Source organism: Cotesia glomerata, linkage group LG5 (assembly GCF_020080835.1).
Source record: "Cotesia glomerata isolate CgM1 linkage group LG5, MPM_Cglom_v2.3, whole genome shotgun sequence".
NCBI lineage: Eukaryota > Metazoa > Arthropoda > Insecta > Hymenoptera > Braconidae > Cotesia > Cotesia glomerata.
The window spans coordinates 4,280,266-4,296,511 of record NC_058162.1 but is presented as its reverse complement, the minus strand read 5'-3'; the positions used below and the strand labels follow the sequence as shown (position 1 = coordinate 4,296,511).

Below are 16,246 nucleotides of genomic sequence, written 5' to 3'. Positions count from 1 at the left end.
TCTTTTTTTGGTATTTTATATATTCGCATGTTACTTCTTAGGATCACTGTAGAGAAATATCATGCGCTTGTGCCGTAGGTTGGTTAAATGGATATAGACTCAATGCGGTCTAGGCTCTACAGTAAGCGGAAAACTCTTAAAGGTACGATATATTCTCATTTCGTACTGCGTGACTAGAAAACATTCCAAATCAATAATTTTATTTACATTTTTTTAATATAAATATTTATAATAAGTTTTTTTTTGCTTAAGTGTTCAAGACCTTTTAAAGCTGACTAAGAATTTAATTTGTTGTAAAAAATTGTGGGAAAAAATTTTCAAAAATTGTCATCAAATTTTCTGGGTAAAAAATTTTTGATGTAAATTTTTAAGAGATAAAATTAAGATTAATTAAAGAAAATTAAATTAGCCGGCATCTGAAAATTTTAATAATTTTTTATGAAAATAAATTTAGCAGATATTCAATAATTTTTTTAAAAATAATTTATGGCAAAAAAAATAGAAAGAAAAATTGACTTCTAAAAAGTTTAAAAAATAAAAAATTCAATTGTTTAAAAACAAATTTTTTTGTTAAAAAAAATTTTTCAAGTCTCTAGTGATTGCTACCTTTAATGTCATTAATTTTTTTTAATGAAAAAATTATTACAATAAAATTAAAAGAAAAAATTTCACATGTAGAAGTTTTGAAAAATTATACGTGCAATTTTTTTTAATTATTTTTTTATTTGTAATTTAATTAATAAAAAAATTTAGGAGGTTGGCAATAGCCTAATCGGCTCGGTACCTTCATTTCGAAAGAGTGGGACAGGGTTCGATTCCGGCGCGCACCAATATTTTTCAATGATTATAAATTAAGAATATGTGCGTTTCATTGCCATCCTCTGTACCGGTCGGGTTTTCTGTCGTTTTCCCATATAATTATGGAGGTAAAATGTCATTATAGAAGTACCTCCATACTATTTAAGACTGTAATGCAAATGCAGGTACTGATTATAACGCGTAAGTCGGCCACAGTTGCAGCACATGTGTGTCGGGCATGAAAGAAAAAATCCCGACATGCAGGGGGGTGGGGACGAAAAAGTGGTTGAGAGTTATAATGATGGGGTTGAGAGATTATATTGCGGAGAAAAAAGTGGAGAGACAATAATTCCCTACCCTCCCTTGTAAAACACTCTACAGTGATACAAGTAAAACCATCCTCAATAATGAAAAAAATTAAAAATTGTTGAATGTCGATTAATTTTATTTAGAATGAAAATTTAATTACCCATCTGAAAATTTTTGTAATTTATTTTATTGAAAAATTATTTTTAAAAAATTAAAAGAAAAAATTGCACATGTAAAAAATTTGAAAAACTACACGTGCATTTTTTTACAAATATTTTTTTAGTTCTAATTTAATTAATGAAAAAAAATTAAAAAATTAAAAACGTCGGCTAATTTAATTTTCATTTATTTAGAAACAATTCTTCAGCGCTTAAAAATTTTACTCAAAATTATGTTTTGATTTAAAACTTTTTTAAGTAATATTTTTATTTAATTATTCAAAAAAAATAAAAAAAATGTAAGTTAAAAATGATTTAATATTCGCGCGCTGCGCATAAAAGATAAAATAAATATTTTGCTTTGCAACTGAAGATATCATTGGTGGCGTAGAAGTTTACTTCTTTTTTGCGGTAAACTAACGCAACTTTTTAACGTTTTATTTATTTCAATTAGAATTTGATTGTAAATTCATAGAGAGTAATTGATATAAAAATAAATATAATATAATAATTGGAAATAACTTGAATAATTAATAAATAAAAATTATTTTACAGGAACTCTGAAGAAACTGGGAGAAGAAATGAAGATGATGTATTGAATTTCGCAAAGTATAACAGTAAATATTTTTTATTCATCTGATTTTGTCGTGCACATCATGAGAGTACGACGTGAAGCAAACAGAGTAGATAAAGTGATACATTACATTAAATGAATCCAAATCTGCACCTGCGTGTTGCGTATTGACCTTGGACGCCCTTGTGTATAAACGTCGTGATATGCAGAGTAACCCATCCGGAGGAGGACCTAAGTTGATGTTATGAGTTTAAGATCATTGGAGTTGAAATTTATTTTTTTAACACCGGAAGATAATATTAATTACATTATTGTTTATATAAGTAGTGGTTTTTTTAAAAGTTATCAATAGTGAAATAATGTTATTTTTGTGTCGCCTAATTTTTCAGTGTCAAGGGTAAATTATTTCCGGTGAGAAAATATATTTTTAAAATAACAAATACTTAATAAATATTTTTATTTTTTTATTATTTTAACACTACAATTATAAAAGAAGACAACTTAAAAATTTTTATTAAACTAAAAATGTTTTAGGAATTAAAATGTACAATTTTTTGTTAATTTTAAGAAATGGCAATAATATTAATTAAAGAAGCAATTGCGTTTTATAATACATACAAACATACATTATAATAACAAAGTAAAGTGAATAGTTATTTCTATATATTAATCATGATCACGCATTATCCGGCTGTCTTATAACCCTCGATATAAAATATTTTCTTTGAGATAACGCAAACTTTCTTCACTACGGAATTTTCCACGTTTTTATTTAGTTGACATATTTTTTTTTTATTGTAATTGAGAATACATATTCTATAACAATGTGACTTTGGTGTAGGCTTATACATAAATAGTTTTGAAAATAAAGTTAGCCGACATTTCAAAATTTTTAGAAATTTTTTAATGAAAATTAAGTCAGCCGAAATCTGAAAATTAAAAAAATTGGTACAAAAAAAATTTTTAAAAAATGCCACTTGTAAAAAACTTGAAAAACTGTAAGTGCGATTTTTAAAAAATATTTTTTTTTTTTCTAATTTAATTAATGAAGAAAAATTAAAAACGTTGGATAACTTTAGCATTATAATTTTTTATTGAAAAAATTCCAATTAAACAATCAAAAAAAAATTTCACATTTAAAAAACTTGAAAAACTATAAATGCAATTTTTTATAAATATCTTTTTAGTTGTAATTTAATTAATAAAAAAAGTCAAAAATTTTTTGACGTCTGCTAACTTTAGATAATACTAAAGTTAGCCGAGGTTTTTAATTTTTTTTCATTAATTAAATTAGAACAAAAAAATATTTATTAAAAATTACACTTACCGTTTTTCAAGTTTTTTACAAATGAAATTTTTTTTTTGTAATAATTTTTTCAATAAAAAAAAATTATAAAAATTTTCAGATTTCGGCTAACTTAATTTTCATTAACTTCAGTGTCATAAATAGCTTCAATTAATATTGCAATATGCATCATAGTTTCATCTTAAATATTTTAAATTATAATATACCAATTTTGTATTTGTGCAGTTTTTCAAGTAATTAAATCATAGTTTAAATAGAGTATTATCTCTGGTAATAATTAAAATAATTAAATATTAATCAATAGTAAGCTTAGATAAACTTAATTAATAATCAGTTTAAAATTAAGGTAGTTTATTTGACGTATTATTATAAATAGATTAAAAAACATTGTAATTATATAGTTTTTCATGTTTACTAGTTATAGTCTATGGTCTACAATACAAGGATTAATCTAAAACCGGTTAGTTGTCTACCGAGGTCTTGTACTTGCATTCATTTAAAGGGACTTTGACCCCAAGGGCTAATATAAATATTTTTAGATTATAATTTATTATATTTAAAGGTAAAAATATTTTTACTTCTTATTTATTAAATTATAAAATTTTTAAAAGTATAATTTTCGCTACTTTTAATTGATTAATTATCTTAATTAATTTCTTCTTTTATTTAATTATATATGATAGTAAAATAAAATATGATCAATTATTATAACTAAAGTTGGCCGATAATTTTATTTTTTTTTATTTTTTTTAATTATTAAATTAGAACTAAAAAATATTTTTTAAAAATTGCACTTAGAATTTTTTTAGTTTTTTACAAATGAAAATTTTTTTTTTATTTTGCAATAATTTTTTTAATAAGAAAAAATTATAAAAATTTTTAAATATCGGCTAACTGAATTATTATGTAGAGAAAAAAATAAAAACATAGAATATATAAACGAATTGAGCAATGTGATTATACAAACTAAAATTGAAGTGCTATTTCCAGCAGACGTTCTCGTCGTTGTTGTCTCTTGGCACATTTCCATCATATCGAGCATTTGCTCTTTTCAAATTAGACGTCAGAGCCGGTGGCTACAGAATAGCACACATTACCACTGGATTTTACGCGTGGGCATCCATGCAACATACAACAATAACCCAAGGGACATAAAATGTATGTTTTATAGAAACAGATCCGCTTTATACAGTGGTAGATCTCTGACCTAGCCATCAAATCTTTTTACTCTATTTTTCTTTTGTCTCCATCTTCATTTTGTTTTAAGTAATCTATTTTTGTATTTAGCGAAAGGTCGACGCAAAAACAACTCTCAGTACTTTATATCTATACACTAAAGTCACATGAAAGTGTAATAACAACAGTTGCAATAAAAACTTTATCCGATTAATACTTATAACTTTTTTTTTTATTGCCACGTAGAAAAAAACAGACCTCTGACGATTTAGAATTTTTTAAATAAATTTTAATAATTTAATAATTATTCAATTGTCACTCAAAATAATCTAAGTAAGGTAATTTCTATAGATAAATTTATTTAACATTGTACAACAGTAAGAATTACTTTTTACAATTTTTTCTTCACAATATTTTATATTAATCTGCATTTTAAAAAATATTTAAAGCTCTGAGGTCATTTTTATACACAATATAAAATTGTTTTTTCATTAATATTTAAAATTGATTAATTAAATAAATTTTAAAAGATCAAAAATAGTAAAGTTGAAATAAGAAAAATTATATGGTTTGACATAGAGCGCTTTATATAATAATAATTTATATTTTGCGAGGGCTGAATAATCCGGCTATCTCTACAGATTATTTATTATATTTTATGTAACTGTATACTATTATAAGAGAGTGCACGAGCACTCATTCAACAATTGGCATTGACCATGAATACGCACAAGGCGACCCTTTTCTAGATTAAATTTTTCTTGGTCGTGCGGTTTATGGCCATTCTTTTTTTTTCCTTCTGAAAGAAGAGATTTCAAAGATTCGTTTTATGATTCGTTTTCCTCGCTCTAATCTTTTTATCGTCATTTTTTCTACCATTTCTCTATCCCGTCCAGACCCTTAGGTTAACGACACTTATTAACACAAAATGATTATTTTTCATCTATAAGTTAACTCATCCGAGTGAAACGGAGTTATAAGAAGAATATTCAATAAATCATCGGTATATTTCTGTCTTTTTTATGGAATCTTGGTACAATTAATTATTGAATTTATCTGTAAATTACTTTTCTTTACCCTACTTTAACGTTACTAATTTTTTTTACAAAAAAAAATTGATTTTATTTTGTATATTACTACACGCAAAAAAGAAAAATGTAAAAATTACATTATAAATAGTAATAAGCGTCGTTTCATATAAAAAACTAGAAAAATTGTAGTGTGAAATAACATTTTTGTAAATTCAAACTTTGAATGTTAATTTTCAGAGCTTTCAATGTAACATTTACATTTTAAAATGTAATTTTTAGAAAATCTGTAACAATTACAATCTAAAACTGTAATTTTTCTAGTTTTCTATATGAAGCGCCACGTTACATTATATAATGTAATTTTTTCCGTTTTCTTCTTTCTATGATACATAAATAATATTTTCTAAATGTTTTAAATATACATTATAATACTTACGTGATTGAATAAAACTGTTACATTTTTTGTACTTGCCATTAGGCTCATTACCTTGGCATATAAATTAAATAAATAAATAAAAAAATCAATGATTAACATTTTTAGTTTTACGCGAAAAAAAAAATTGCGCCAAGAGAATATTTGGAAAAATAAAACATTTTCTTAGTTTGAGACAATTTTCTTGGCTCAAAAAAATATTAACTCTCAAGATAATTTTTGTTTTCGTAAATATTTTTTCGAACTAAGAAAATTTCCGCGTTAATCAAGAGTTTTCTTCTTTTTGTACAAATGTTTAAATTTTAAAAAAATTGAGACACGAAATAAAAATTACAACATTTTAAAATAAAATTTACAAACACTTAAAGATGAATGTGATATTTGTTTTGATTTTATTCGTAATAGCCAAATACTATTTTTGAACCGAGCATTTTTAGTGCATTAACACATCTTGATTCATATTCACTAAAATAAGTCAATTTATATTAAAATACGCGCATTTAAATACTGCAATTAGAAATTAGAAATTTTTTCTATAATTTTGTAGCAATTAAATGATTAAAAAAAATTTAATAAAAATATTCCACATGTTAAAATTAAAAAATTATTGAAAAATTTTAGAAGCATTTTTTTATTGTAATTAATTTGTTATAAAAATTAAAAAAATTGAATTATCAGCTAACTTCAATATCATAAAATATCAAATAATACTAAAGTTAGCCGACGTTTTTAATTTTTTAATTTTTTTTTTATTCATTAAATTAGAAAAAATATTTTTTTTTTAATTTCACTGAAAGTTTTTCAAGTTTTTTACAAATGAAAACTTTTTTTCTTTTTTTTTTGTAATAATTTTTTTAATTAAAAAAATTATACAAATTTTATGACATTAAAGTTAGCAGTCACTTGATAATTTTTTAATTTTATTTAATAAACAAATTTTTTCTGAAAAATTATTTTCAAAAAATTGCATTTATAATTTTTTTAAATTTCTACATGTCAATATTTTTTTCTCATTCTTTTTGTCATAATTTATTGATTAAAAAAAATTCTAAAAATTATTAAATATCTGCTAAGTTAATTATCATAAAAACTTTTAGATGTCGGCTAACTTAATTTTCATAATATCAAACTTAATTTTTAAAAGATATAATAAAAAAAAATAGATGATACCAATAACAAGTACAATTTAAATATGTATAAAAGTTTGGTAGTCAAATTAGGGTCAATAGCCTGCTATTTCTAAATAGAAATTTTAAGTCAATTGAGACTTGAGATGTAAGACAAGCAAACAAACTAAAAGAACAAGATCAATAATATTTTGCTTTTTTTTATTTGTTATGATAAATTTATCCATATGCATTAACTTACATTATTTATCCGAGGAGTGGCTGCTATGAGATGCGTATGCGGCAGAGGGGTCCTTCAGAGAGTTAAGACAGACATATTCATTTATATTAGTGCGTTCAGTTGAGCTTGTTCGCGAGAAGTTGTTTCGACCCAGTCAATCAGTCGTGAATGTGCCACGCACACGACAAGTGTGAGAATTTTACCGGCTTATCATTTAAATTATTTAATTTATCAATTTCGCTTTTTTTATTTGGTCAAGCTAAACAGCTCCAAATTTTATAATATTATTTTTATTACAATAATTACTATCTGTACTGTGGAATAAGAAATAGATTTTACACGAAAGTTCAATTAATAATTAAAAGAAGAAATTAAAAGTTCACTTTTAAAACGTGCAAATGAAAAATTAAGCTTGTAAAGACCTTGCAGTCGCCGGGTTAATCGCTCGAGTACCTTGACATCAAATTCTCGTCCTCATCCATCACTTTACACGGTGGATTTAATTATTTTTAATTTAATAAATTTTGTTATGTCAAGGAACAGAAATAAAAATAAAATATTTGTTTCTAATACTTTAATTTATCTCAAAAAAAGTCCGATTTTATTTCAATATTGTAGTGAGAAAAATAATGAACTACTTTATGCAAGTAAAGTAAATATTTATACTTATTTTTATATATAGAATGATAAGAATTTAACAGGGAGTTTAATATATAAATATTTCAAGTTCACGACCAATAATCCAACTGTTTACTAAAAAGGAAAATTTCTTCTTTTGATAGAGAGAAAAATTTTACTAAAGTTATAAAAACTTGATTATTTAGTATGAAAATTAAATTAGCCGACTAAAAATTTTTATAACTTTTTTTTATTGAAAAAATTATCACAGAAAAATAAAAATTTAACAGGGAATTTAATAAAAAAGTATTTGTATAAATATTTCAAGTTCACGATCAATAACCCAACTGTTTACTAAAAAGGAAAATTTATTTCTTCTTTTAATAGAAAGAAAAATTTTACTGAAGCTATAAGCACTTGATTATTTAGTATGAAAATTAAATTAGCCATCTAAAAATTTTTATAACTTTCTTTTATTGAAAAAATTATCACAGAAAAATAAAAAAAAAATTTCATTTGTAAAAAAGTTTACAAAATACAAGTGCAATTTTTAAAAGATATTTTTTAGTTGTAAAAAATTAAAAACGTCGGCTAACTTTATTGTTATTTATTTAGTAAATAGTTTTCTTCATGCAAAATAAATTACTTCGGTTAGTAATAAACAATAAAATTATTTCAATTTTAATTACTTAAGAGATTACATCTGTTCTTGACATTTTAAATTAAAAACAATTTAAAAAAATGAACATTTATTCTATCATAAATGAATTTAATTGAAAACGGCTAATTAAGCAGCAAAGAAAAAAAATATTGTAACGCTGTTTTAATTCTAAAGTGTTAAACGCACGTGTCGGGATTATAAACGTGCATTGAACTAAGTTACGTCTATCGCTTGTCTAAACTATAAATAATGTTATGTAATCACAGAGGTAGTTAGCCTCTTGTAATTTTTCTAACTGTTATAAAATAGTATATTACAATAGTATGTTACAAAGTAAATTGAAGATCTTACCAAATAAAATCGAAAGATGAATATTCTAAACGGTAATCACACTTATTAGCATCAATTGGGCTGAATTGTCCTCGATTTAAATGATATGATTTACTAATGTTATCCGGTCTGTTACAGAAGTAATAAATATTAAATAATTATAATTTTAAATAAATTGAATTTGCTGATCAACAAGCAATAATCTTCTTATCTAACCGGTCTGTTGTTGATCATACGGGTCGACTTGTGTCTGAGATAAATAAATATTTAGTAATCTTCACGAGTTGTTTGCGTGAGCAAGTGATTATATAGCGATGCTTTCACATAGTTATACATCAGAGGTTTGTCAAATTATTTTTTACATATCTGGACGCTCGCCAAAATAAAATCTGTTCACTTTACAATTTGTTACTATTTTTTTTTAATCTTTCAGCAAATAAATAAAATTTTTTCTACCACTAATATTTAAATTTTTAGTTTCAAGCACTTGTTTTTCTACACTGAGAGACAATTTTATTTAATAGTAATGAAATTTTATTATTATTTAATAAAACGTTTATTTGGCTAATCCCAAATAAAAATTTATTAAATATTAATAATTTTAATTAATTATTTAAATTTAATAAATTTCCTTAAATACTAATAAAAATTTTCTTAAATACTAATATATGTTTTATTAAATACTAATAAAATTTTAACTCAAGGCTAGTTAGGTCCTTATAAATCTTACAAAACATAAAATAGCACGCTGGATTTTTTTTTTTGGCTTTGAAATTCTGGCAGGGGACTGTTCTTAAAACGCCTGGGTCAAACTTTGGTTTAATGAATTTAATGAAACAAATTAATTTTCGTTACTTTTTATTGAAGAAGATTGTTAGTTAACTAATTAATTTTATTAACATTATGGACAAAATTATATATTATAAACGAATAACTTGAAATTTAATCTTAAAGTTTCAATTTTGGGAAAGGGACAGCCCAGGGGACTGTTATTTCGGTGGTATACGAATTTATACCAGAAAAACCAAAATTTATTTCATTTTAGTTTTCAATGCTCCAAATAGAAATGTTTTTTTACTTTCGTAATAAATTTTTTTTAGTAACAAAATAACAAATTTTCTTATAAAAAAATGCCTGGGACAGCAAAAAACATCCTTACAGAGAAAATCACCCTTATACACTGAGAGACAATTTTATTTAATAGTAATGAAATTTTATTACTATTTAATAAAACGTTTATTTGGCTAATCTCAAATAAAAATTTATTAAATATTAATAAAATTTCCTTAAATACTAATAAAAATTTTCTTAAATACTAATATATGTTTTATTAAATACTAATAAATTTTTCTTAGTATATAAAAGATGTTGTCTGTCATAAAGACAACATAAAAGTCCGGAGTAAACAAATAGATTAGGGTAGGATGTCTCGTTGAAAAATCTTAATATTATTTATTAAAAGATATCACTGTGAAAATATATTTGACCATATTATAATTAATACAAATTTATGTTATGTTATGAAACATGAATTATGTATTGTAATTAAGCACATTTAACTTTTATATGTTAATAAACCTTAATAAATTAAATTGATCAAAATTAATTTTTTTTTTGAGATTATTTGCATACCGTCAAATTTTTTGAACAATTATAAACTACGCATATTAATGACAGCAAACGAAAGCGACACTCGTAGTTATTTTAATAAACACTTATAAGTATTTAAAAAAATTATATTAAATACTAATAAAATTTTATTTATATGAAATATAATTTTATTAATATTAACTAAGTTTTTTTATGAAACTAAAATTAGCCGACAGCGAAAAATTTTTATTTTTTTTTTATTAATTGAATTAGCAATAAAAAAATATTTTTAAAAAATTGCATGTATAGTTTTTCAAATTTTTTACATGTGCAATTTTTTCATTTAATTTTTTTTTAATAATTTTATTAATAAAAAAAATTCTGAAAATTGTCAATTGTCTGCTAATTTTATTTTCATGTTTTTTTTTTCAAGTCCAAATAAATTTTTTTATTACTATTAAATAAAATTGTAGACAACGGGTAGAATGTCTCGTTGAAAAATCTTAATATTATTTATTAAAAAATATTACTGTGAAAATATATTTGACCATATTATAATTGATACAAATTTATGCTATGAAACATAAATTATATATTGTAATTAAGCACATTTAACTTTTATATGTTAATATACTTTAATAAATTAAATTGATCAATATTAATTTTTTTTTTTTTAATTATTTGCATACCGTCAAATTTTTGGAGCAATTACAAACTACGCGTATTAATGACAGCAAACGAAAGCGACGCTTGTAGTTATTTTAATAAACACATATTAGTATTTAAAAAAATTATATTAAATACTAATAAAATTTTATTTATATGAAATATAATTTTATAAATATTAACTAAGTTTTTTTTTTTCTTTAAATCCAAATAAACTTTATTAATATTAAATAAAATTGTCTCTCAGTGCACGAGTTTATTTCCATCTTACACTACTTGATATCTTATAAAACCCAGTATAAAAAATGAATAAATGTATTTTTATTTTTAGCGAAACAGAACACACGATACCTCATTGAGCGAGGCTCCCATTTCATTTACATCAAGCGCTCACGAGATGGGTAGCACAGACTCTCCTGAAGATAATCATTGCGCTGGTGGTTCATCCTGTGGACTTGTAAGTTCATTATTTCCTACTATTTGTCGTGGTCGTGCCGAAGCATTTGCCCGGCGTCTTCACCGACGATTAACGTCGCTTAACGGTACTGATACCGACATTAATTACGATGATGATGAAGATGATGACAAAGAAGGATACAACGAGGATGAAGCATGCATTAATAAAAACTCGAAAAAATCAACAGAGGGAAATCCTGGAGTAAATCAACGACAGCCGCGTCACGCTCCTGAATCAGATCTTTACTATGATGTAGAATTAGACTTAGAAAATGATGATACAGAGCTAAGTTCTCCTGATCAGGAGCTAAGTGCTGTAGAATTAGCTAGCTTATTAGTAAATCATTCAGACATATTGCAAAATAATCATAATCTGGCTTCTAATTCCGGTCGGTTAGCAAAAGAACATAATTTGGTACACTGTACTAATAATTTAGAACCAGGATTTGGATTTTTATCTCCGCTTAATGGAACTCCTTCAGACGACTGCAACAGTGAGATATATTTCGACCCAGTATGCTCAGATACTGATAAAACTCGTTCAGATTCTTTTCACGATCCTATTAATTCATCAGAAAGTGATTGTCGTGTGTCTAACGAGAAAACCGGCTCAGATTCTCATAAGCTGCCGGGACGTCGAAGAGATTTTGATAAATTACAGAAGCAAGATACTTCGGAATCAAGTTCTTCTGTTAATGGAAATTTGAAGCAAATTAATAAATTGAATAATTCCCTTGCTGTAAAAAATGACTCAGAAGAATCTCTTGAAGCTGCTAGTTCTTTAGACACAACTTCACCGAGTCACGAGTCGCTTTGGAGCACTTTTGATGAAAGTGAAACAGTTTCACTTCAAAATGATAGCTTATCAAATTCCTTACCGGGTCAGACGGTTTCAAAATCACACTCGGACTCGGAAATTCTTCCGCGAGTTCATTTACCGACTCTAAACATCGAATCTGCGACTTCTGGTGATGAAGTTGATTTTGTTTGTCAAAGCGACCATAAGGAAGACAAAATTAAGTCGGATTTATTGGTTTCGCATATAGCATCTAGTTATAACGACCTAAGTGCAGCTTCTACGGGTGATAGTTCTACTGATACTAGTAGCAATGATTTGCCAAGTGCTTTTGTCGTTGATTTTTTGATAGATAAGTCAACAAATAATTTTAAGAGTGAAAATTTAGAAAATATTGAAGACGGTCTTCGAATAGAAGAAATATCTCCGAATGATAATAACGAGCTAGATATCAGCATAAATAAAGGGATTAATAATTTTGAAAGAAGAGAAAATGAAGATGAAGAAAACGAGGATTCAGATGAAGAAGAGGACGAAGAAGAGGAAAAAGAACCCCAACCACAACGAATAAGACGGTGTTCTTCTCTTAAAACTGGAAAGACACCGCCGGGAACTCCTTATAGGAAAAAAATAGTTCGCTTTGCAGATGTTCTAGGTCTTGATCTTGCTGATGTAAGAACTTTCCTCGACGAAATTCCAAAAGTGCCTCACTCTGCCTTCTCGGACCTAATCTACGATGACATTTTCCAAAAAGATTCAAGCCCCGTTTCATTCGATGGAAGTCCGCCGAATTTCTCCAGGCTGAGTTTAGATGCTTTGAATTCACGGCCAAGAACTCAGAGCATAGGATCTAAACCCAGTGGAGTTTTAGTACCTCTTTTCCAACAGCCTGGAGGGCTTATTAATTTTCTAGATATTGTTCGAGAGCGACAAGTTTGCCTGGAAAATGTTATTGTTCAAAATCCAGTATCGACTTGTATCCAAGGTACAGTTCGAGTAAGAAATCTAGACTTCCATAAATCCGTCCATATAAGGTACTCTTTAGATTCATGGAAAAGCTACAGTGATCTTCAGGCGATATATTTACAAAATTCATGCGATGGGTTTAGTGATAAATTTTCATTTCAACTTTACTGTCGGCCGCTGAAAATTGGTGGAAAACTTGAACTTGCTGTACGATTTCAGTGCAAGGGTGTACAGTATTGGGATAATAATTCTGGGCTTAATTATTGCTTTCAATGTTTACCAACGAGTCAAGCTAGTAATTATATTCCTATTACATCATCACAAACTTCTGATATCAATGATTGGTCAATGAATTTTTATTAATACTTTGTTATCTGTGTACTTGTTGGATGCTCATATTTTACCATAAGTACGACTGATAATTTAAAAATTATTTTTTTTTTAATTATTAGGAAAAAAATAAAGTTATCAGTCGACAATAGAAATATATTAGAACACTGCGAAAAGTTTGTGTATTTAAAATAATAATTTTAAAGTTTAATCAATAAAATAATTTTGATTAAATTATTTTACAAAAATTTTTTTGATGAAAATAATAAAATTTAAATTTTTTAAATCAACGCGACATTATTAAATTTATATTTATAAATATACATACTTTTTACAATGCCCGGATACATTACGTAACTCGTTGAAATGTTTTCAAAGTGAGAAATTTATTTAAAGTCTGCGCTTATTTTTGACGTTAAGTAAACTTTTTTTTTATTTATATCGCTTGCGAGTAGATAAAATATGCGTCAAAATTTTTAATTTTAAATATATGAGGGCTTAAAATAATTAAATTTTATAGACAATACTTTGCGATTTTTTTCTTAAAGTTAATAAATAATTTGTATGAATAATATCTAATTAGCAATTGGTCTAACTCCTTATTTTTTAGAAGGTGATTTTTTAATATTTTGATGAAGTAATAGTCTAATTATAAATTATTTGAATGATCCAAACTAAAATATTATACTTCTAGAAAATATTAAATTGTTTTTTAAAGTGATAGTTAATTTTGAACTAATTATTTTTTCACACGAATAAAAGATTTTATAAAATAGAGTTAGACAATTTGCTAATTAGAACGTCGATATTTTATTTATTAATTAGTAAATTAATAAATAAAATAATTTGTATAGAAAAAGGAGGAAAGGCAAAGTGGGTCAATTTTTTTTCCCCAGTGTAATTTTAAGCCCTCATACAAAAAGCATTTTACAATTTAAATTTCGGCAACTTACTCAAAAATTAAAATTTAACTTATAATAAATAAGTTATAAAGTATAAATGTTAAACTTTTAAGATCATAAAGTTTAAAAATCGACCACCGTAATAGGATTTTATTTTTAAACTTTAAATAAAAAGAAATTAATAAAAATTGATTAGTCTTTCATCTTTTTATCGGTAGCTTTTTTAAGAGATGAAATGTCGCTATTTATATCAAATAGACGTCTGTTATTCATTCGTCTATAATTATATCAAGATATAAATTTTAAATTTTCAATTTAATAAAAAAGAATTCTTAGGAAATGTTGATTATAAGCAACTGAGAGACAATTTTATTTAATAGTAATGAAATTTTATTACTATTTAATAAAACGTTTATTTGGCTAATCTCAAATAAAAATTTATTAAATATTAATAAAATTTCCTTAAATACTAATAAAAATTTTCTTAAATACTAATATATGTTTTATTAAATACTAATAATTTTTTCTTAGTATATAAAAGATGTTGTCTGTCATAAAGATAACATAAAAGTCGGGAATAAACAAATAGATTAGGGTAGAATGTCTCGTTGAAAAATCTTAATATTATTTATTAAAAGATATTACTGTGAAAATATATTTGACCATATTATAATTAATACAAATTTATGTTATGTTGTGAAACATGAATTATGTATTGTAATTAAGCACATTTAACTTTTATATGTTAATATTCCTTAATAAATTAAATTGATCAATATTAATTTTTTTTTTTGAGATTATTTGCATACCGTCAAATTTTTGGAACAATTACAAACTACGCGTATTAATTACAGCAAACGAAAGCGATGCTCGTAGTTATTTTAATAAACACATATAAGTATTTAAAAAAATTTTATTAAATACTAATAAAATTTTATTTATATGAAATATAATTTTATTAATATTAAGTAAGTTTTTTTATTAAACTAAAATTAGCCGACAGCGAAAAATTTTTATTTTTTTTTTATTAATTGAATTAGCAATAAAAAAATATTTTTTAAAAATTGCACGTATAGTTTTTCAAATTTTTTACATGTGCAATTTTTTCATTTAATTTTTTTTTTTAATAATTTTATTAATAAAAAAAATTCTGAAAATTGTCAACTGTCTGCTAATTTTATTTTCATGTTTTTTTTTCAAGTCCAAATAAACTTTTTTATTACTATTAAATAAAATTGTCTCTCAGTATACAAAAGATAATATTATAAAAAAATTTGTTGTCAATTCTCTTACACTAGAGATGAAATAAATAAAATCAATAATTCGTACCAAATATTACATCACAAGTGTATATATATAAGTCGTTTACTATTTAAAGACACCTATACATATATATATATATATATACATCAATTTATTATCTATGATTAACATACATCGTATAAAAAAATATCTATTATCGTTATTAATTTGATAGTGAAATTAATAATATAATTATATTATTCTAATTATGGCTATAAACAAGATATGATAGTGTTATATATTTTATGTTATAATTAACTGCTATATCTATTATTTTTTTTATTTAATTAATTTGGACCGTTGTATATTTTAATGTATAATTTTTTTCTCAATAGAGTTTTCTAGTCTTTTAATAATTTTCTTTTTTTTATTATAAAAAACGGCAATATCTCAAAATACTCTCAACAGCTCAAATAAAAATAATAAATAATGTTAATAATTATAAAAAAATATATAATTATGTAAGACTGTTTTGCAAAGATTAAATCATTAATTAT

At 24.5% G+C, this 16,246-nt stretch overlaps 1 protein-coding gene across 3 annotated transcripts; it reads left to right on the top strand.

The window, feature by feature from the left end:
- Positions 1-56: 56 nt before the first annotated feature.
- Positions 57-13,667, top strand: LOC123264578 (glycogen-binding subunit 76A). 3 transcript variants are annotated; one of them, XM_044727903.1, is made up of 3 exons: positions 57-142; positions 1,821-2,250; positions 11,329-13,667. In XM_044727903.1, exon 3 carries the CDS (start codon positions 11,395-11,397, stop codon positions 13,576-13,578), a length of 2,184 nt encoding a protein of 727 aa, XP_044583838.1. In that variant the 5' UTR covers positions 57-142; positions 1,821-2,250; positions 11,329-11,394; the 3' UTR covers positions 13,579-13,667. The 3 variants fall into 3 exon arrangements, with proteins under 3 accessions (XP_044583838.1, XP_044583839.1, XP_044583835.1); XM_044727904.1 differs by lacking the exon at positions 57-142 and adding an exon at positions 168-343; XM_044727900.1 differs by lacking the exons at positions 57-142; positions 1,821-2,250 and adding an exon at positions 8,498-9,082.
- The last annotated feature ends 2,579 nt before the right edge of the window (positions 13,668-16,246 follow it).

Bases quoted from the DNA above. Each gene is read 5' to 3' on its own strand.
- LOC123264578 (XM_044727900.1), top strand. From the start codon at position 9,056: ATGCTTTCACATAGTTATACATCAGAG. The intron at 9,083-11,328 runs GTTTGTCAAATT...TTTTATTTTTAG, and splicing joins CACATAGTTATACATCAGAG to CGAAACAGAACACACGATAC.